The 22,973-nt window shown below is 47.7% G+C and overlaps 1 protein-coding gene and 1 pseudogene across 1 annotated transcript in view; both read right to left on the bottom strand.

Moving 5' to 3' along the window:
• The window catches only part of LOC142920776 (uncharacterized), a 71,730-nt gene extending 66,786 nt beyond the window's left edge, over positions 1-4,944 (bottom strand). The window contains exon 1 of the mRNA XM_076062848.1: positions 4,803-4,944. Coding sequence (XP_075918963.1) covers positions 4,803-4,853 — 51 coding nt within the window. The 5' untranslated portion in view covers positions 4,854-4,944. The remainder of the gene's footprint in view (positions 1-4,802) is intronic.
• A 5,700-nt stretch (positions 4,945-10,644) lies between these two features.
• On the bottom strand, positions 10,645-20,059 carry LOC142920790 (putative RNA-binding protein 46 pseudogene; annotated as a pseudogene).
• Between the last annotated feature and the right edge of the window lie 2,914 nt (positions 20,060-22,973).

Here is a 22,973-nt window from a genome sequence, read left to right as displayed (position 1 = left end):
TCACCATACTTAATAACCAGGCTACAGTCTACATTATAGACTGTCAGTACACTCATCCAGCTGAATAACCAGGCTACAGTCTACATTATAGACTGTCAGTACACTCACTCAGGTTAATAACCATTACTAGTCTACATTATAGACTGTCAGTACACTCACTCAGGTTAATAACCATTACTACAGTCTACATTATAGACTGTCAGTAAACTCACCATACTTAATAACCATTACTACAGTCTACATTATAGACTGTCAGTACACTCACCATAATAAATAACCATTACTACAGTCTACATTATAGACTGTCAGTACACTCAGCTTAATAACCAGGCTACAGTCTACATTATAGACTGTCAGTACACTCACTCAGCTTAATAACCATTACTACAGTCTACATTATAGACTGTCAGTACACTCTCCATACTTAATAACCATTACTACAGTCTACATTATAGACTGTCAGTAAACTCACTCAGGTTAATAACCATTACTACAGTCTACATTATAGACTGTCAGTACACTCACCATACTTAATAACCATTACTACAGTCTACATTATAGACTGTCAGTACACTCACCATAATAAATAACCATTACTACAGTCTACATTATAGACTGTCAGTACACTCAGCTTAATAACCAGGCTACAGTCTACATTATAGACTGTCAGTACACTCACTCAGCTTAATAACCATTACTACAGTCTACATTATAGACTGTCAGTACACTCTGGTTAATAACCATTACTACAGTCTACATTATAGACTGTCAGTACACTCACCATACTTAATAACCATTACTACAGTCTACATTATAGACTGTCAGTACACTCACCATACTTAATAACCATTACTACAGTCTACATTATAGACTGTCAGTACACTCACCATACTTAATAACCATTACTACAGTCTACATTATAGACTTTCAGTACACTCACCCAGCTTAATAACCAGGCTACAGTCTACATTATAGACTGCTAGTACACTCACTCAGCTTAATAACCATTACTACAGTCTACATTATAGACTGTCAGTACACTCACCATACTTAATAACCATTACTACAGTCTACATTAAAGACTATCAGTACACTCACCATACTTAATAACCATTACTACAGTCTACATTATAGACTGTCAGTACACTCACCCAGAATTAATAACCATTACTACAGTCTACATTATAGACTCTCAGTACACTCACCATACTTAATAACCAGGCTACAGTTTGCATTATAGGCTGTCAGTACACTCACCATACTTAATAACCAGGCTACAGTCTACATTATAGACTCTCAGTACACTCACCATACTTAATAACCATTACTACAGTCTACATTATAGACTGTCAGTACACTCACCATACTTAATAACCATTACTACAGTCTACATTATAGACTGTCAGTACACTCACCATACTTAATAACCATTACTACAGTCTACATTATAGACTATCAGTACACTCACCATACTTAATAACCATTACTACAGTCTACATTATAGACTGTCAGTACACTCACCCAGAATTAATAACCATTACTACAGTCTACATTATAGACTCTCAGTACACTCACCATACTTAATAACCAGGCTACAGTTTACATTATAGACTGTCAGTACACTCACCATACTTAATAACCAGGCTACAGTCTACATTATAGACTCTCAGTACACTCACCATACTTAATAACCATTACTACAGTCTACATTATAAACTGTCAGTACACTCACTCAGCTTAATAACCATTACTACAGTCTACATTATAAACTGTCAGTACACTCACTCAGCTTAATAACCATTACTACAGTCTACATTATAGACTGTCAGTACACTCACCATACTTAATAACCATTACTACAGTCTACATTATAGACTTTCAGTACACTCACCCAGCTTAATAACCAGGCTACAGTCTACATTATAGACTGCTAGTACACTCACTCAGCTTAATAACCATTACTACAGTCTACATTATAGACTGTCAGTACACTCACCATACTTAATAACCATTACTACAGTCTACATTAAAGACTATCAGTACACTCACCATACTTAATAACCATTACTACAGTCTACATTATAGACTGTCAGTACACTCACCCAGAATTAATAACCATTACTACAGTCTACATTATAGACTCTCAGTACACTCACCATACTTAATAACCAGGCTACAGTTTGCATTATAGGCTGTCAGTACACTCACCATACTTAATAACCAGGCTACAGTCTACATTATAGACTCTCAGTACACTCACCATACTTAATAACCATTACTACAGTCTACATTATAGACTGTCAGTACACTCACCATACTTAATAACCATTACTACAGTCTACATTATAGACTGTCAGTACACTCACCATACTTAATAACCATTACTACAGTCTACATTATAGACTATCAGTACACTCACCATACTTAATAACCATTACTACAGTCTACATTATAGACTGTCAGTACACTCACCCAGAATTAATAACCATTACTACAGTCTACATTATAGACTCTCAGTACACTCACCATACTTAATAACCAGGCTACAGTTTACATTATAGACTGTCAGTACACTCACCATACTTAATAACCAGGCTACAGTCTACATTATAGACTCTCAGTACACTCACCATACTTAATAACCATTACTACAGTCTACATTATAAACTGTCAGTACACTCACTCAGCTTAATAACCATTACTACAGTCTACATTATAAACTGTCAGTACACTCACTCAGCTTAATAACCATTACTACAGTCTACATTATAGACTGTCAGTACACTCACCATACTTAATAACCAGGCTACAGTCTACATTATAGCCTGTCAGTACACTCACAATACTTAATAACCATTACTACAGTCTACATTATAGACTGTCAGTACACTCACCATACTTAATAACCAGGCTACAGACTACATTATAGACTGTCAGTACACTCACCATACTTAATAACCATTACTACAGTCTACATTATAGACTGTCAGTACACTCTGGTTAATAACCATTACTACAGTCTACATTATAGACTGTCAGTACACTCACCATACTTAATAACCATTACTACAGTCTACATTATAGACTGTCAGTACACTCACCATACTTAATAACCATTACTACAGTCTACATTATAGACTGTCAGTACACTCACCATACTTAATAACCATTACTACAGTCTACATTATAGACTGTCAGTACACTCACCCAGAATTAATAACCATTACTACAGTCTACATTATAGACTCTCAGTACACTCACCATACTTAATAACCAGGCTACAGTTTGCATTATAGACTGTCAGTACACTCACCATACTTAATAACCAGGCTACAGTCTACATTATAGACTCTCAGTACACTCACCATACTTAATAACCATTACTACAGTCTACATTATAGACTGTCAGTACACTCACCATACTTAATAACCATTACTACAGTCTACATTATAGACTGTCAGTACACTCACCATACTTAATAACCATTACTACAGTCTACATTATAGACTATCAGTACACTCACCATACTTAATAACCATTACTACAGTCTACATTATAGACTGTCAGTACACTCACCCAGAATTAATAACCATTACTACAGTCTACATTATAGACTCTCAGTACACTCACCATACTTAATAACCAGGCTACAGTTTACATTATAGACTGTCAGTACACTCACCATACTTAATAACCAGGCTACAGACTACATTATAGACTGTCAGTACACTCACCATACTTAATAACCATTACTACAGTCTACATTATAGACTGTCAGTACACTCTGGTTAATAACCATTACTACAGTCTACATTATAGACTGTCAGTACACTCACCATACTTAATAACCATTACTACAGTCTACATTATAGACTGTCAGTACACTCACCATACTTAATAACCATTACTACAGTCTACATTATAGACTGTCAGTACACTCACCATACTTAATAACCATTACTACAGTCTACATTATAGACTGTCAGTACACTCTGGTTAATAACCATTACTACAGTCTACATTCGTGTAGGAACAACCACAAAGCACACAGATGTAGTTTTATATCACTCCCATTGTTTCCCTCCACGATGTCTCCTTTAAGCAATAAATGACTCGCGGGGTGTAAAGAAAACAGTCATCTCGACGAATACTGGCACATCTTATGCCCCTCACGAGGTAAACTATTCACAAATTAAATCGTTTGTATTTTGTCAATGACCATAGCCTCAGCACTGCCCCATAGACTCAGCACTGTCCCATAGACTCAACACTGCCCCATAGACTCAACACTGTCCCATAGACTCAGCACTGCCCCATAGACTCAGCACTGTCCCATAGACTCAGCACTGTCCCATAGACTCAGCACTGTCCCATAGACTCAGCACTGCCCCATAGACTCAGCACTGTCCCATAGACTCAGCACTGTCCCATAGACTCAGCACTGCCCCATAGACCCACCACTGTCCCATAGATTCAGCACTGTCCCATAGACTCAGCACTGTCCCATAGACTCAACACTGTCCCATAGACTCAGCACTGTCCCATAGACTCAGCACTGTCCCATAGACTCAGCACTGTGCCATAGACTCAGCACTGTCCCATAGACTCAGCACTGTCCCATAGACTCATCACTGTGCCATAGACTCAGCACTGCCCCATAGACTCAACACTGTCCCCATAGACTCAGCACTGCCCCATAGACTCAGCACTGTCCCATAGACTCATCACTGCCCATAAACTCAACAGTGCATTTGTAAACTATCTGCGAATCACGGGCTGGACATTTGAGGCCACTTTTTACCTCACGTTTTCCCTCACGAGAGGCGATCTCGCACCCCTGGGGGGTCGTCATCGTCGTTAATTTCTGCTCCGAAATAAAAAAAATATCAAAACCGCACCTCACGACTTTAAAAACGGCGCCTGGCCGAGGAAAAGGAGTCACAAAAAATTTGGCGGGAAAAACATATCACGTCACGTGGGTAGAGAGGACTCAAACCTGATTGGCTCCAAGGCGTAGCGAGGAGGGCGAGACGCCAAAATAATTTAGCGGGATAAAAAAAAATCTCGTGTCACGTGGGTAGGAGGGAACGAAACCTGATTGGCTCCAAGGCGGGGGTGGGGAGGAGCCAAAAAAAATGTGGCGGGGAAAAAACTCCCGCGTCACGTGGGTAGGTTTAGTTACTTGTAGGAACAACCACAAAGCACACAGATGTAGTTTTATATCACTCCCATTGTTTCCCTCCACGATGTCTCCTTTAAGCAATAAATGACTCGCAGGGTGAAAAGAAAACAGTCATCTCGACGAATACTGGCACATCTTATGCCCCTCACGAGGCAAACTATTCACAAATTAAATCGTTTTTATTTTGTCAATGACCATAGCCTCAGCACTGCCCCATAGACTCAGCAGTGTCCCATAGACTCAGCACTGTCCCATAGACTCAGCACTGTCCCATAGACTCAGCACTGCCCCATAGACTCAACACTGCCCCATAGACTCAGCACTGTCCCATAGACTCAGCACTGCCCCATAGACTCAGCACTGCCCATAGATTCAACACTGTCCCATAAACCCAACACTGCACATAGATTCAACAGTGCATATTTAAACTATCTGCGAATCACGGGCTGGACATTTGAGGCCACTTTTTACCTCACGTTTTCCCTCACGAGAGGCGATCTCGCACCCCTGGGGGGTCGTCATCGTCGTTAATTTCTGCTACGAAATAAAAAAAATTCAAATCCGCACCTCACGACTCTCAAAATGGCGCCTGGCCGACGAGGAGTCTCAAAAATTTGGCGGGAAAAAAAAATCCCGGGTCACGTGGCTAGGGAGGAATCAAATCTGATTGGCTCCAAGTCGCCGCTTGGACCAATCAGAGAGCTCCAAGCGCCTCGCCTCACAGCAGCTCCGCTCCTGCACTGATAGATCACTGCAGGTCTCTCGTCTATAGTTGAATAGTGTAATAGTGTGTGTATCTGTGTGTATGTGTGTGTATGTGTGTGTATGTGTATTTATCTGTGTGTGTGTATCTGTGTGTATGTGTGTGTATGTATCTGTGTGTGATGTGTGTATATGTGTGTGTATCTGTATTATGTGGGGAGCGATAGTGTAGCGGTTAGCGCGCTGCGCTATGAACCTGGCGACCCGGGTTCGATTCCCGCTCACGGCCAACACCAGTGACGATTATCTGAACCGGTCCCGGGCCTCCCCTAGGTCGACTCAGCCTCAAATGAGTACCTGGTGCGGTGTGTAAACATTGCCACTAGGGAGACAAAGGCGGTCGGGCGTGGTGCTGGCCACCCACCCCCTCGTGTACCGTTCCGGCCTTCATAGGTGCTCGCTAACAGCACTTGCCCCTACAGTCTGTTAAGGCTATATGGGGGATCTTTGTCTTTGTATCTGTATTATGTGTGTATCTGTGTGTATCTCATGTGTGTCTTGTGTGTGTGTGATGTCTGTGTGTGTCTTGTGTGTGATGTCTGTGTGTGATGTCTGTGTGTGTGATGTCTGTGTGTGTGATGTCTGTGTGTGTGATGTCTGTGTGTGTGATGTCTGTGTGTGTGATGTCTGTGTGTGTGATGTCTGTGTGTGTGATGTCTGTGTGTGTGATGTCTGTGTGTGTGATGTCTGTGTGTGTGATGTCTGTGTGTGTGATGTCTGTGTGTGTGATGTCTGTGTGTGTGATGTCTGTGTGTGTGTGTGTCTTGTGTGTGTGTGTCTTGTGTGTGTGTGTCTTGTGTGTGTGTGTCTTGTGTGTGTGTGATGTCTGTGTGTGATGTCTGTGTGTGTCTTGTCTGTGTGTGTGATGTCTGTGTGTGTGTCTTGTGTGTGTGATGTCTGTGTGTGTGTCTTGTGTGTGTGTGATGTCTGTGTGTGTGATGTCTGTGTGTGATGTCTGTGTGAGTGTCTTGTGTGTGTGTGATGTCTGTGTGTGTGATGTCTGTGTGAGTGTCTTGTGTGTGTGTGATGTCTGTGTGTGTCTTGTGTGTGTGTGATGTCTGTGTGTGTCTTGTGTGTGTGATGTCTTTGTGTGTGTGATGTCTGTGTGTGTCTTGTGTGTGTGATGTCTTTGTGTGTGTGATGTCTGTGTGTGTGTGATGTCTGTGTGTGTGTGATGTCTGTGTGTGATGTCTGTGTGTGTCTTGTGTGTGTGATGTCTGTGTGTGTGTGATGTCTGTGTGTGTGATGTCTGTGTGTGATGTCTGTGTGTGTGATGTCTGTGTGTGATGTCTGTGTGAGTGTCTTGTGTGTGTGATGTCTGTGTGTGATGTCTGTGTGTGTCTTGTCTGTGTGTGTGTGATGTCTGTGTGTGTGTGATGTCTGTGTGTGTCTTGTGTGTGTGTGATGTCTGTGTGATGTCTGTGTGTGTCTTGTGTGTGTGATGTCTGTGTGTGTGTCTCTGTGTGTGTGTGTCTCTGTGTGTGTATCTCTGTTTGATGTGTGTGATGTGTGTGTGTCTCTGTGTGTCTCGTGTGTGTGTCTGTGTGTGTGTGATGTGTGTGTCTTTGTGTGTGTCTCTGTTTGGTTGATGTGTGTGTGTCTGTGTGTCTCTGTGTGTAATGTGTGTGTCTTTGTGTGTCTCTGTGTGTGTCTCTGTGTGTGTCTCTGTGTGTGATGTGTGTCTCTGTGTGTGGTGTGTGTGTCTCTGTGTGTGTCTCTGTGTGTGTCTCTGTGTGTGATGTGTGTCTCTGTGTGTGGTGTGTGTGTCTCTGTGTGTGTGTCTCCGTGTGTGTACGTGTGTGCCTCCGTGTGAGTCTCTGTGTGTGCGTCTCTGTGTGTGATGTGTGTGTTGTGTGTGTATGTGGGGAGCGGTAGTGTAGTGGTTAGCGCTACGCCGCGCTACGAACCGGGCGGCCTGAGTTCTATACCCCTTCCACAGCCACCGCCGGCGACGATTATCTGAATCGGTCCTGGGCCTCCCCTAGGTCGATTCAGCCTCAAATGAGTACCTGGTGTAGTGGTGTGTAGTAAACATCACCACTGGGGGAGACAAAGGCGGTCGGGCGTGGTGTTGGCCACCCACCCCCTCGTGTGCCGTGCCGGCCCTTATAGGTGCTGCTACTCGCTTACAGCACTTGCCCCTACAGTCTGTACGGGGGGTCTTTGTGTGTGTGTGATGTCTGTGTGTGTGTCATGTGTGTGTGTCTTGTGTGTGTGTGTGATGTCTGTGTGTGTGTGATGTCTGTGTGTGTGATGTCTGTGTGTGTCTTGTGTGTGTGTGTGATGTCTGTGTGTGATGTCTGTGTGTGTGTGATGTCTGTGTGTGTCATGTGTGTGATGTCTGTGTGTGTGTCTTGTGTGTGTGATGTCTGTGTGTGATGTCTGTGTGTGTGTCATGTGTGTGTGTGTGATGTCTGTGTGTGTCTTGTGTGTGTGTGTGATGTCTGTGTGTGATGTCTGTGTGTGTGATGTCTGTGTGTGTGTCAAGTGTGTGTGTCTTGTGTGTGTGATGTCTGTGTGTGTGTGTGTGATGTCTGTGTGTGTGTCTTGTGTGTGATGTCTGTGTGTGTCTTGTGTGTGGTGTCTTGTGTGTGTGTGATGTCTGTGTGTGTGTGTGATGTGTGTGTGTGTGATGTCTGTGTGTGTGTCTTGTGTGTGTGTGTGTGATGTCTGTGTGTGTCTTGTGTGTGGTGTCTTGTGTGTGTGTGATGTCTGTGTGTGTGTGATGTCTGTGTGTCTTCTGTGTGGTGTTTTGTGTGTGTGTGTGATGTCTGTGTGTATCTTGTGTGTGTGTGTGATGTCTGCGTGTGTCTTGTGTGTGTGTGTGATGTCTGTCTGTGTGTGATGTCTGTGTGTGTCTTGTGTGTGTGTGTGATGTCTGCGTGTGTCTTGTGTGTGTGTGTGATGTCTGCGTGTGTCTTGTGTGTGTGTGATGTCTGTGTGTGTGTTGTGTGTGTGTTGTCTGTGTGTGTGTGATGTCTCTGTGTGTCTTGTGTGTGTGTGTCTTGTGTGTGTGTGTGTGTTGTCTGTGTGTGTGTCTTGTGTGTGTGTGTGATGTCTGTGTGTGATGTCTGTGTGTGTAATGTGTGTGTGTGATGTCTGTGTGTGTGTCTTGTGTGTGTGTGATGTCTGTGTGTGTGTCTAGGCCACTACTCAACAACGAGTGGAGCACCGGGTGGCTAAAGCACAGCAGGTTGGCACAGTAGGGGGCACAGGTGGTGCATCAGCCAGTCATCTCAGTCATCTCAGTCAGTCGACCTGTGGCACCTGGGTCTGCCCCGTGACCTCCTGCCAGCGGGCGTTCGACACTTCACGTGGCCTCAGGGTGTACATAGCCTGGCACAAGCGTCGTGGTGACGTCACCGCCACTTAGTGGCGAATGGCGGTTGTTGTCTGTCTCGGCGTGTGTGTGTCTGTATCGGTGTGTCTGTGTCTCTGCATGTGTGTCTGTCTCTGCGTGTGTGTATGTCTCTGCGTGTGTGTCTGTCTCTGCGTGTGTGTCTATGTGTCTCTGTGTGTGTCTGTGTGTCTGTCTCTGCGTGTGTGTCTGTGGTTGCGTGTGTGTCTATGTCTCTACGTGTGTCTATGTGTCTCTGTGTCTATGTGTCTCTGTGTGTGTCTATGTGTCTCTGCGTGTGCGTCTGTGTGTCTGTCTCTGCGTGTGTGTCTATGTCTCTGCGTGTGTGTCTGTGTCTCTGCATGTGTGTGTCTGTCTCTGCGTGTGTGTGTCACTGTGTTTGTGTGACTGCCAAGTTGTCCTTATTTTCGTTGCCTTCTGATACGCCCAGCAGAGACACTCGCCGCACACACTCACCGTGCCGCGCACAGACAAAGATCCCCCATATAGCCTTAACAGACTGTAGTGGCAAGTGCTGTTAGCGAGCTCCTATAAGGCCAGCACGGTACACGAGGGGGTGGGTGGCCAGCGCCACGCCCGGCCGCCTTTGTCTCCCTAGTGGCGATGTTTACTACACACCGCACCAGGTACTCATTTGAGGCGGAGTCGACCTAGGGGAGGCCCTGGACCGGTACAGAGAATCGTCACCGGTGTTGGATGTGAGTGGGAATCGAACTTGGGTCGCCAGGATCGTGGTGCAGCGTAGCGCTAACCGCTACCCTTCAGCTCTCCACACACGTCGTCGGTCACACACAGAACCGCAGAGGAGGGCAAGAAGGATCCCAAGCGTGCGACACTCAGAACCACAAGTGGCAGAGACTCGGCCGAGAGAGTGGAGAGAGAGAGAGAGTGGAGAGAGAGAGAGAGTGGAGAGAGAGTGGAGAGAGTGAGAGTGGAGAGAGTAGAGAGAGAGTGGAGAGAGTGGAGAGTGAGAGTGGAGAGAGAGTGGAGAGAGAGTGGAGAGAGAGAGTGGAGAGAGTGGAGAGAGAGAGTGGAGAGAGAGAGTGGAGAGAGAGAGTGGAGAGAGAGTGGAGAGAGAGAGTGGAGAGAGAGAGTGGAGAGAGAGAGTGGAGAGAGAGTGGAGAGAGAGTGGAGAGAGAGTGGAGAGAGAGAGAGTGGAGAGAGAGAGTGGAGAAAGTGAGAGTGGAGAGAGAGAGTAGAGAGAGAGAGTGGAGAGAGAGTGGAGAGAGAGTGGAGAGAGAGTGGAGAGTGAGAGTGGAGAGAGAGTGGAGAGAGAGAGTGGAGAGAGAGAGAGTGGAGAGAGAGAGTGGAGAGAGAGAGAGTGGAGAGAGAGTGGAGAGAGACTTTTCGGGACTTTATTTCCACTAAAACATTAACAACAGAAACATTACCGGAAAAAAACACCTAAACTGAAAATCAATAAAACATCAAACTCTTAACAGCTGTATGTGTACTCTTTGGTTCTATTCGGTAAAGTCACCACGTAGGTAAAAAAATAAAACAACAAAAATCACGACGTTTCGGCCACAACACAAGTAGCCTTCTTCAGGTGAAGGAACAGAACTAAAATACAAATGGCACCGGGATAGAGGCCGTGGAAACGAGGCGGTGCACGGACATCTCCGTGTGCAGCAAAGTTGTTCAAGGGTTTTTCTATTTGATAAACAATCAAATGTTCTGACATCAGAATGCGACGTGAACAAAATATATTTTTCTCCCGTGCATTTTCATAAACGAAATGGCGTCGACATGTCAAAAAACCTGAATTAGTTTTTTTTCTTCAAGGATTCTGTTGTCGGTTTTCATTGAAGTGTAATGACAGGGTGACACCTGCTGACATGACAGGGTGACACCTGCTGACATCACAGGGTGACACCTGCTGACATCACACGGTGACACCTGCTGACATCACAGGGTGACACCTGCTGACTTGACAGGGTGACACCTGCTGGCTTGGCAAGGGCTTCAGGGGTACGGCCACAGAGGTAACAACCAATCAGGGAAGGAGGCACATCTGGGGCAAGGGCAACAGGTGGGGCTAGCCGAGTTACTCCGGTAACCTGCTCGAAGGGTTCCACGAGAGGGCGTGGCTGGAGGCGGGGCCTAGCCACGCCTCTGGCCACGCCCTCTCGTGAAACCTGCTCCAAGGTTCGACGAGAGGGCGTGGCCGGAGGCGGGGCCTAGCCACGCCTCTGGCCACGCCCTCTCAGGTAACCTGCTCGAAGGTTCCACGAGAGGGCGTGGCCGGAGGTGGGGAATTCGCATTGCTGAGGATGTTGTAGGCGAGCTGACACGCCACCTCCCGTGCTCCCTCCTCGCTGGAGCTCAGAAATTCGGGGAAGATGCCGGCGCCTTCTCCCACCCCGGGAATCGACATCTTATAGAGGAGGCCCACGGGTATCCCGGGCTCCGAGTAAGCGTGCAGCTCGAAGATTGGGTAGCTGATGCCGGCGGTCCGGCACAGCATCCGCAGCCGCACCTCCCACGACAGCATGGCCGCCTCCGGCAGCGCCTCGAGAGCAATGGGCATGGGCCGCAGGTGGAGAGGTACCCACCACAGCTGCATGCGTGCCCCCCAGCCCCCAAATTGGCTTTGTGCGGCTTTGCCGGTGCCCGTGCACTCCGGCTGCAGCAGGTCTGGCACCGCCGCCTCCATCTCCACCGCCGCGGCCGCAGCCACCCGTTCCGGGATGGCCCAGTCCACCTTGATGGTCCGGCCCCATAGCTGCAAGTTGATTCGAAGGAGCTTCCGCCGGGCCATGGCGGCCGCGCGATGGCTCCCGTACTCGATGAACGCGTAGCCTCGGTTGAGGGTTTTGTCCCAGCGACAGACGCTCATCTTGACGTCCACCACGCCCTCCGTGGCACCGCTCATCGCCATCATCACCTCCGCTCGCTTCTTGTCCTTTGGCAGCCCCCCAATTAAGAGGCAGCGATTGTCCACGCTGAAGTGGACTCCAATGCGGCATCCTGGACGGATCTCGAATTTATCGAGTTTCTTGACGGCATCCATGGCTTGGGCGCGCGTGGCGTAGGTAGCGAACGCGTAGCCGCGGTTCTCTCCGCTAAACTCCATCATGAGGCAGAGCTGGTAGAGATTCCCCACCATCTCCAGCACGGGCACCAGCTCATCCTCGTAGAGGTCGCGCGGGATCCTCCCCAGAAACACCTCACAGCCACGGGCGGGACGGGGCCCCTGCCAGTCGGGCGGTGGTCCGATCTTCCTCTGTCCGTTCTCCTGGACGATGTTGTACCCTGTGCGCAACATGAGGTCCGGCAGGACCTTCATACAGGCCATGCCGAGCACCGGTGGTTTGGCTGCTACGGTGGTGCTGGGGCAGCGGCTTGGGGCCCGGTGGAGCCCTTGACACTCCGCGCGGTCGCCTCGTGCCGACAAAGCCACGGGGGGAATCAGCTCCTGAAGAGCCAAATCCCCGGCAGGAACTCGCTCGGCCCAAACCTACAGGCCAGCAGTGAAGAGAGGAAGAGAGAGAGTGGAGACGGATGGAGAAAGAGAGACGCGTTTGTTCGGTCCATGGGCCTAAATGTGACGTTAGCGTAGCCTGTGCAGTATGCATACAGCGCTTTTGTCAATCCACTGCTGGATGAAGCCCTCCCCCACATTGCGCAGAGGAAACAAGAAACACAAACTCACACGGTTCCCGGCATGCGTTTGTTTGTCCTCGGAAATGTTCACCGAGCGATGATTTTGCGTTTCGAGCGGCGCTCATGAGGCGGCGTTTGACTTCGCGCGGTGAACTTCGCCCGTGATGACGTCACTGGGCACGACAGGAGAGGTCGCCACTGACTTTTAGCGCCAGTTTTTTCCCCCCCATCCAATAGTCCATGAGACGCTTCAAAATGAGACCGTTTTGCCGGTATCAAAGTATGACAAAATAAGAATAGATTTGATCCTTTTTTGGCAATAAAACGGGTGTTTAGATGTTCAAACACCAAACAGAAACCTTCTTCAATGAATCCTAAGATCTGTTTTATTGCCAGAAAGGATACAACCTATTCTTATTTTTTCATAGCCCATGAGATGTCTCCTTTGTCGGTACCACGTGAGGTGGCCTAAATTGAGCAGTTTCAATTTCTCTACGTGGCCAGTGATAAACAAATGCAATGAGTGAGACTATCAAGTAATTTACTTTCATTTTCCATCCAAATAAATGGGTACGACTGAAGTCTTGCTACCTTAGGTGATACCGAGTTCTGCTCTGGACCATGCGTGGGCCGTGTAATCAATTGTGGCCAGTTTTCAAAATTGTTAGGTCCCTAACAGCAACAGAGCTGTTGTGCTACAATTGTGTTCATATTGGATCATCTTTACAACACAGCAGACATGCAGACAGATCTAATGCTTAATGCTTTCAACCCTCATTGTTGAAATGTGAGTTTACTTGCAAATGGAATCACAGTCCCAAATCATGACCGCAGAATGGTTGGAGTGAGTTGTTGGGGAGGGTGGTGGGTCGGGGGTTGAATTGCCATAATCAAAGCAGCACACGCCCCTCACCTTATGAACCACACAGAGTAATCATGCGAGCCAGACGTTGTATAGAAATGAGTATTGTTGTTAGTGTAGCGTTCACCAAAACGATCCGGCATATGTTTTATTTGGTCACGCCATTCATATCTAGATATTCATTTTGCATGTGTTTCAGAGTGGGCCGATTCATCTTTGATCGGTAGCTTTGCAACTGTTGTGACATTGCCTACACAATTAACTCTGCTGTGGCGAATAGCGCGAGTGGTGTGTGTGTGATTATTATACATGACGACAGTGGTGTAGCTTGTACAGAATAAGTTAACACGATTTTTAATTTAGAGAGCATCTGCATGCAACCAAATCTCACGACGCTATACCACAACAGACGCGTGCACCTAACCGGTAACAACGAGGCGTGATATTTGTCCGGTATTTTAAGAGAGAGACGGCCATAGGCAGAGAAGAGGAGGAAATGTATTTAGCTTGGACTTGGACAGATGGTTGAGGGAAGTAAGTTCCAGATCTTGGAGGCAGCAAGAGGAGAAGGCGAGGCAAATGACGAATCGAGGGTTGACCTCTACACAAGGAGAAGGTCAACTCGCCGCTTCGATCAGAAAGCTTCGGCTCCTGCAGCACAGAGCGCACGGAGGCGGTGCCTGGTGTAAGAGGGGAGATGAGGCTTGCACGTTGGAACCGGCGACAGTTGAATCCACATTCAGAGACGTTCAATTTGTGTACAGGATACATCACGTGAGAGCCCGGAGTGCAGCGGAGGGGGGCGAGGCTGATTCATTCGGCCTCAGAGGAACGCCGTGACCCTCAACCGGTCCGTCATCAGCCTCAGCCGTGGTCTATCCGCTGCGGGGTGAAGGGCACCCCCCTCGTGAGTCGCTCACGGTACTGCAAGGGCCACGTTACACTTCGCTCCTGCGTCATGAAGCGATCCCGTAGCTCCGTCTCTACACGAGTTGGGCCAGACGTGGGCAAAAGACGGCCCGTTGGGCTTCTTAATTTGGCCTGCCGAACTTGTCCATATATTATTATTGTTGTTGTTGTTAAATTAAATTTGACCTTTCTCCTGTAATGCCCCCGTTTCCCAGATTAGACGGCGCACTTTGACCGGGAGTGCGGTAATTGTTTTGGGCGCAGGCCTCAGACGTTTTCGTGATGTCTGATCAGTCACGTTATGACACGTTTTTGAATGGTTCATGTTCGTGCAATTTGTTAAAATTGCCTTGCAAATAAACGCTTTGCTACCTTTTAAAGGCCAATTCCTTTCAAGTAAAGATTTTTGACACCGTCATTTATATTAGTTCACACAAACGCTCCATCCACCACCATCACCACCAACATCACCACCACCACCACCAGCATCACCACCACCATCACCACCACCAGCATCACCACCACCACCACCATCACCACCACCAACAGCACCATCACCACCACCAACATCACCATCACCACCACCAACATCACCACCACAAACATCACCATCACCAACATCACTACCACCACCAACAGCACCATCACCACCACCAACATCACCATCACCACCACCAACATCACCACCACCAACATCACCACCACCAACATCACCACCACCAACATCACCACCACCACCAACATCACCACCAACATCACCACCACCATCACCACCACCAATATCACCACCAACATCCCCACCACCACCAACATCACCACCACCATCACCACCACCAATATCACCACCACCAACATCACCACCAACATCCCCACCACCACCAACATCACCACCAACATCACCACCACCAACATCACCACCACCAACACCACCACCACCAACATCCCCACCACCACCAACATCACCACCAACATCACCACCACCATCACCACCACCAACATCACCACCAACATCCCCACCACCACCAACATCACCACCAACATCACCACCACCAACATCACCACCAACATCACCACCACCACCAACATCACCACCACCAACACCACCACCACCAACATCACCACCACCATCACCACCACCAACATCACCGCCAACATCCCCACCACCACCAACATCACCACCACCAACATCACCACCAACATCACCACCACCACCACCAACATCACCACCACCACCAACACCACCACCAACATCACCATCACCACCACCAACATCACCACCAACATCACCATCACCACCAACATCACCACCACCAACATCACCACCAACATCACCACCACCACCAACATCACCACCACCAACAGCACCATCACCACCACCAACATCACCAACACTAACATCCCCACCACCACCAACATCACCACCACCAACATCACCACCAACATCACCACCACCATCACCACCACCAACATCCCCACCACCACCAACATCACCACCACCATCACCAATATCACCACCACCAACATCACCACCAACATCCCCACCACCACCAACATCACCACCACCACCAACACCACCACCACCAACATCACCACAAACATCACCATCACCAACATCACCACCACCACCACCAACAGCGCCATCACCACCACCAACATCACCATCACCACCACCAACATCACCACCACCAACAGCACCATCACCACCACCAACATCACCACCACCAACATCACCACCACCACCAACATCACCACCACCACCAACAGCACCATCACCACCACCAACATCACCATCACCACCACCAACATCACCACCACCACCAACATCACCACCACTAACATCCCCACCACCACCATCACCACCAACATCACCACCACCACCAACATCACCACCACAAACATCACCATCACCAACATCACCACCACCACCAACAGCACCATCACCACCACCAACATCCCCACCACCACCAACATCACCACCACCAACATCACCACCACCAACATCACCACCACCACCAACATCACCACCAACATCACCACCACCACCACCAACATCACCACCACCACCAACACCACCACCAACATCACCATCACCACCACCAACATCACCACCAACATCACCATCACCACCAACATCACCACCACCAACATCACCACCAACATCACCACCACCACCAACATCACCACCACCAACAGCACCATCACCACCACCAACATCACCAACACTAACATCCCCACCACCACCAACATCACCACCACCAACATCACCACCAACATCACCACCACCATCACCACCACCAACATCCCCACCACCACCAACATCACCACCACCATCACCAATATCACCACCACCAACATCACCACCAACATCCCCACCACCACCAACATCACCACCACCACCAACACCACCACCACCAACATCACCACAAACATCACCATCACCAACATCACCACCACCACCACCAACAGCGCCATCACCACCACCAACATCACCATCACCACCACCAACATCACCACCACCAACAGCACCATCACCACCACCAACATCACCACCACCAACATCACCACCACCACCAACATCACCACCACAAACATCACCATCACCAACATCACCACCACCACCAACAGCACCATCACCACCACCAACATCACCATCACCACCACCAACATCACCACCACCACCAACATCACCACCACTAACATCCCCACCACCACCATCACCACCAACATCACCACCACCACCAACATCACCACCACAAACATCACCATCACCAACATCACCACCACCACCAACAGCACCATCACCACCACCAACATCCCCACCACCACCAACATCACCACCACCAACATCACCACCACCAACATCACCACCACCACCAACATCACCACCAACACCACCACCACCAACATCACCACCACCACCACCAACATCACCGCCAACATCCCCACCACCACCAACATCACCACCACCAACATCACCACCAACATCACCACCACCACCACCAACATCACCACCACCACCACCACCAACACCACCACCAACATCACCACCACCATCACCACCACCAACATCACCACCAACATCACCATCACCACCAACATCACCACCACCAACATCACCACCAACATCACCACCACCACCAACATCACCACCACCACCAACAGCACCATCACCACCACCAACATCACCACCACTAACATCCCCACCACCTCCAACATCACCACCACCACCACCAACATCACCACCAACATCACCACCACCATCACCACCACCAACATCCCCACCACCACCAACATCACCACCACCATCACCAATATCACCACCACCAACATCACCACCAACATCCCCACCACCACCAACATCACCACCAACATCACCACCACCAACATCACCACCGTCACCACCACCACCAACATCACCACCACCACCAACACCACCACCACCAACATCACCACAAACATCACCATCACCAACATCACCACCACCACCACCACCAACAGCGCCATCACCACCACCAACATCACCATCACCACCACCAACATCACCACCACCAACAGCACCATCACCACCACCAACATCACCACCACCAACATCACCACCACCACCAACATCACCACCACAAACATCACCATCACCAACATCACCACCACCACCAACAGCACCATCACCACCACCAACATCACCATCACCACCACCAACATCACCACCACCACCAACATCACCACCACTAACATCCCCACCACCACCATCACCACCAACATCACCACCACCACCAACATCACCACCACAAACATCACCATCACCAACATCACCACCACCAACAGCACCATCACCACCACCAACATCACCATCACCACCACCACCATCACCACCACCACCACCAACATCACCACCACTAACATCCCCACCACCACCATCACCACCACCACCAACATCACCAGCACCAACAGCACCATCACCACCACCATCACCACCACCAACATCACCACCACCAACAGCACCATCACCACCACCAACATCACCACCACCAACATCACCACCACCAACATCACCACCAACACCCCCACCACCACCAACATTACCACCACCATCACCACCACCAACATCACCACCAACATCCCCACCACCACCAACATCACCACCACCATCACCACCACCAACATCACCCCCACCAACATCACCACCAACATCCCCACCACCACCAACATCACCACCAACATCACCACCAACATCACCACCACCACCACCAACATCACCACCACCAACATCACCACCAACATCACCACCAACATCACCACCACCATCACCACCACCAACATCACCACCAACATCATCACCATCACCACCACCAACATCACCACCAACATCACCACCATCACCACCACCATCATCACCACCACCAACATCACCACCATCACCACCACCACCAACATCACCACCACCACCACCACCAACATCACCACCACAAACATCACCACCACCATCACCACCACCAACATCACCACCATCACCACCACCAACATCACCACCACCACCACCATCATCACCACAAACATCACCACCACCATCACTACCACCAACATCACCACCATCACCACCACCATCACCACCACCACCACCATCATCACCACCAACATCATCACCACCACCATCACCACCACCAACATCACCACCAACACCACCAACATCACCACCACCAACATCATCACCACCACCAACATCACCACCACCATCACCACCAACATCACCACCATCACCACCACCACCACCATCACCACCACCACCACCATCATCACCACCAACATCATCACCACCACCATCACCACCATCAAAGACAAACTAGAGAGATGCCCCCCCCCCCCACCGTACGAGCCCTGGAACGAGACCCTTGGGGGGCGAGCCGCTGTTCAGTCTCCAGCAGCAGCAGCAGCAGCCGCCGCGTGGTGCACGATGGGGTGACCAAGCGCCTGAGCGCGCGGCCGCCTTTGTCTCCCCAGCGAGCCCCAGGCGGCCCACATCGCCACCCTGGGCCGGGTGAGCAATCTAGCCGAGACCGGCGACACTCCCGGGGACCAGGCCTCACTACGGCACTTACCGGCGCAAAGCTCCGTAGGTGTCTGGGGGAGGGGGGGAGGGGTCTTGATGAGGTTACACATGAAACTATTTCCTAGTGCGGTGGTGGAAGAGGAGGTCGCTTATGTCTGACGTTCCGTGTCGCTGCCACGGACGGGTGACTTGCGCGCGTGCCTGTGATCACGTCAGAGGCCTTATCTTGACGCTTTCAGAAAACGTAGCGCGGATAGGCGATCACGTGGGGGCGAGCGAGGCTCAGATTCCGTAGATCTGATAAGCACTGCCCGTAGACTCAGCACTGCCCATCGACTCATCACTGCCCATTCACTAGGAGAAAACCCCAATAAGCTGAAATAGAAACAGAATAAACTTAGAGAGAAACCCGCGAAACGTAAAAAGCTATTGAATGCATGGCTGTGTGTGCTGCTTTGCATTGTCGTAGCTACGTATGCAGTCTGCAAGTTTTTTTTAATGTGGGCACGTGCAAATATTGTCTGGGTACATGAAAATATTTCTTTGAAAATGTGTCCTAGACAATAAATGTGTCCTAGACACTATATTTGTAAGTGTGTGAGTTAATAAAAGTAGAATTGAAACATAAGCACAATGTAGATTTGTATATTGTAGGGTAGAAATGTATTTATGATCTAATATAGGTTTAATACAATGTATATTCATCATAAAGGTTTTTGGGTTAGATCGCGTTATTTATAAATGTGTCGTAACCCTCCACCACCCGACACGGCCAATCAGCAAAAAAAAGTGTCACTATGACAAAAGACAAATAGTTCACTATTTTAGCCCACCGGTGTGTTGAAGAGTGAATCCACAACATTTACAGTTTGAGTACGACGTTTCGCTGGTAATTACATCCGCATCAACGGGCAATTCGCCAGAATGGTAAAGCCCTCACTTGCTCCCGGTTTTATATAGAGCAGCAGGGTGACGTCATCACTTAACTCATATCAGGGGCAGTGATTAGAGGCGGAGGGGGGTATTGTAATTATATAATCGATTGGTAATCAGTCAATGGTTTTGATTAGTAATGAGTTGTAGATTAGTAATTAGTTGTAATGTGTGTTATTGTGATTATATGCTACGTTAGTAATCCGTTAATTAGTATGTGTTTCCCCAATAAGGAATTGTAATATGTATGATTTAATAATACGCTTCCAAGCCGCACTAAGCCTGTAGCTGTCAGAGCGATTAAAATTATTTCTATTCCTCTCAATTTCAATGGATTTTCTAATTAGTCTTTGCCAGTAATAATTCGTTTTACACAACACTTCAACGTTATCAAAATCAATTGAGTGTCCTTGTTGACAAGCATGTTCTGCCACTGCCGACAGTTGTTTGAGATAATTTAATATTTCTTTGATGTTCTTTTAGTCTTATGCTGATGTTACGTCCCGTCTGTCTAATATAGCATCTGCCACATAAACAATTAATCCGATATACACCTTCTGTTGATAATTTAGGTAATGCGTCTTTAGTGCAAGATACTAGTTTTTGAATTTTGTGTACTGTACCAAATCTTACTGTAATGTTTTGTTTTTGCAAAACACGGGCTAATTTGTCAGCTACTCCTAAGATATATGGAATTTTTTATTGTTTTAACAATCTGGTCGCTTTCAGCAGTATTGCTTTGCGATCGTGATTTGGCATTCAGTGCTGTTAATTTGAGCATTATTGTAGTCATTCTGTCGTAGTGCGTCTTTAACGTGTTTAATCTCTCTCACTAGACTCTCACCATCAGACACTGTTTTAGCCCGATGTATGAGCGTCTTGATAAGAGAGGATTTCTGAGCTGGATGATGATGATGCGATTCTGCATTCAGATAGGCATCAGTGTGCGTTTGCTTTCTGTAAACGCTGTGTTATTTTACCGTTTAGGCCATGTCCAAGCGTCTTATCACGAGATCAAACCGGTCCGAGATTACGCCAACCTTGCTAATTGAAGGTGCGATATCTCAACACGTGTATGTGTGTGCATACATCAAGGCCGTAGCCATGGAGAAAAAAAATAATCTAAATTTTAAAACGAATTTCCTGCTTAAAAATATTTTTTAAAAATTCACTAACACTAGTGTGGATCTAAACGCGATTCCGTAGTTTCGATTCATTCCCCGACTCGTTCCATCAGAATCGATATTCACCTTCACCGTAAAAAAATTAGATTCTCTCCAATCTAAGAACGCATTGACAAACGATTCATAGAATCGATCATCGATGCCTACCGCCCTCTTTGTTGAACAGCGGCTAAATCGTATTGAGCTATAATTAGGAATCGAATCGGCTATGATGCGATCTGCGCAGCTTAGCCAATAGGAGCGCACGTTGCTCAGAGGCACCGTCCAATCGGAGGAGGCGATGGTTTGGGGTGGCTGGGTGCCACTTGGACCAATCAGGAGGGCTTCAGGTTGTTCCTTCCACCCGCAACACGACGTGCACCTAGCCTGGCACCGGCTTCACTGCTACACAGATACATCACTACAGCAGGTGTACCTAGCCTGGCACCGGCTTCACTGCTTCACTGCTACATCACTAAAGCAGGTGCACCTAGCCTGGCACCGGCTTCACTGCTACACGTATACATCACTAGTGTATAGTAATGTGTAGTGTATAGTAATGTATAGTGTGTAGTGTATAGTAATGTGTAGTGTAGTGTGTAGTGTATAGTAATGTGTAGTGTAGTGTGTAGTGTATAGTAATGGATAGTGTATAGTAATGTATAGTGTAGTGTGTAGTGTATAGTAATGTATAGTGTAGTGTATGGTAATGTGTAGTGTATAGTAATGTATAGTGTGTAGTGTATAGTAATGTATAGTGTAGTGTATAGTGTATGGTAATGTGTAGTGTATAGTAATGTATAGTGTAGTGTGTAGTGTATAGTAATGTATAGTGTATAGTAATGTATAGTGTAGTGTGTAGTGTATAGTAAGGTATAGTGTAGTGTGTAGTATATGGTAATGTATAGTGTAGTGTATATTAATGTATAGTGTAGTGTATAGTGTAGTGTGTAGTGTATAGTAATGTATAGTAATGGATAGTGTATAGTAATTTATAGTGTATAGTAATGCATAGTGTAGTGTGTAGTGTATATTAATGTATAGTGTAGTGTATAGTAATGTATAGTGTAGTGTGTAGTGTATAGTAATGTATAGTGTAGTGTGTAGTGTATAGTAATGTGTAGTGTATAGTAATGTATAGTGTAGTGTGTTG

The sequence above is a fragment of the Petromyzon marinus genome, unplaced genomic scaffold (assembly GCF_048934315.1).
Source record: "Petromyzon marinus isolate PM22_M1 ecotype Great Lakes invasive population unplaced genomic scaffold, UKy_Petmar_22M1.pri1.0 PM_G_Scaffold_76, whole genome shotgun sequence".
In the NCBI taxonomy this organism is placed as follows: Eukaryota; Metazoa; Chordata; class Hyperoartia; order Petromyzontiformes; family Petromyzontidae; genus Petromyzon; species Petromyzon marinus.
Note: the sequence above shows the minus strand (reverse complement) of the source record. Positions and strands in the feature narration are given on the sequence as shown.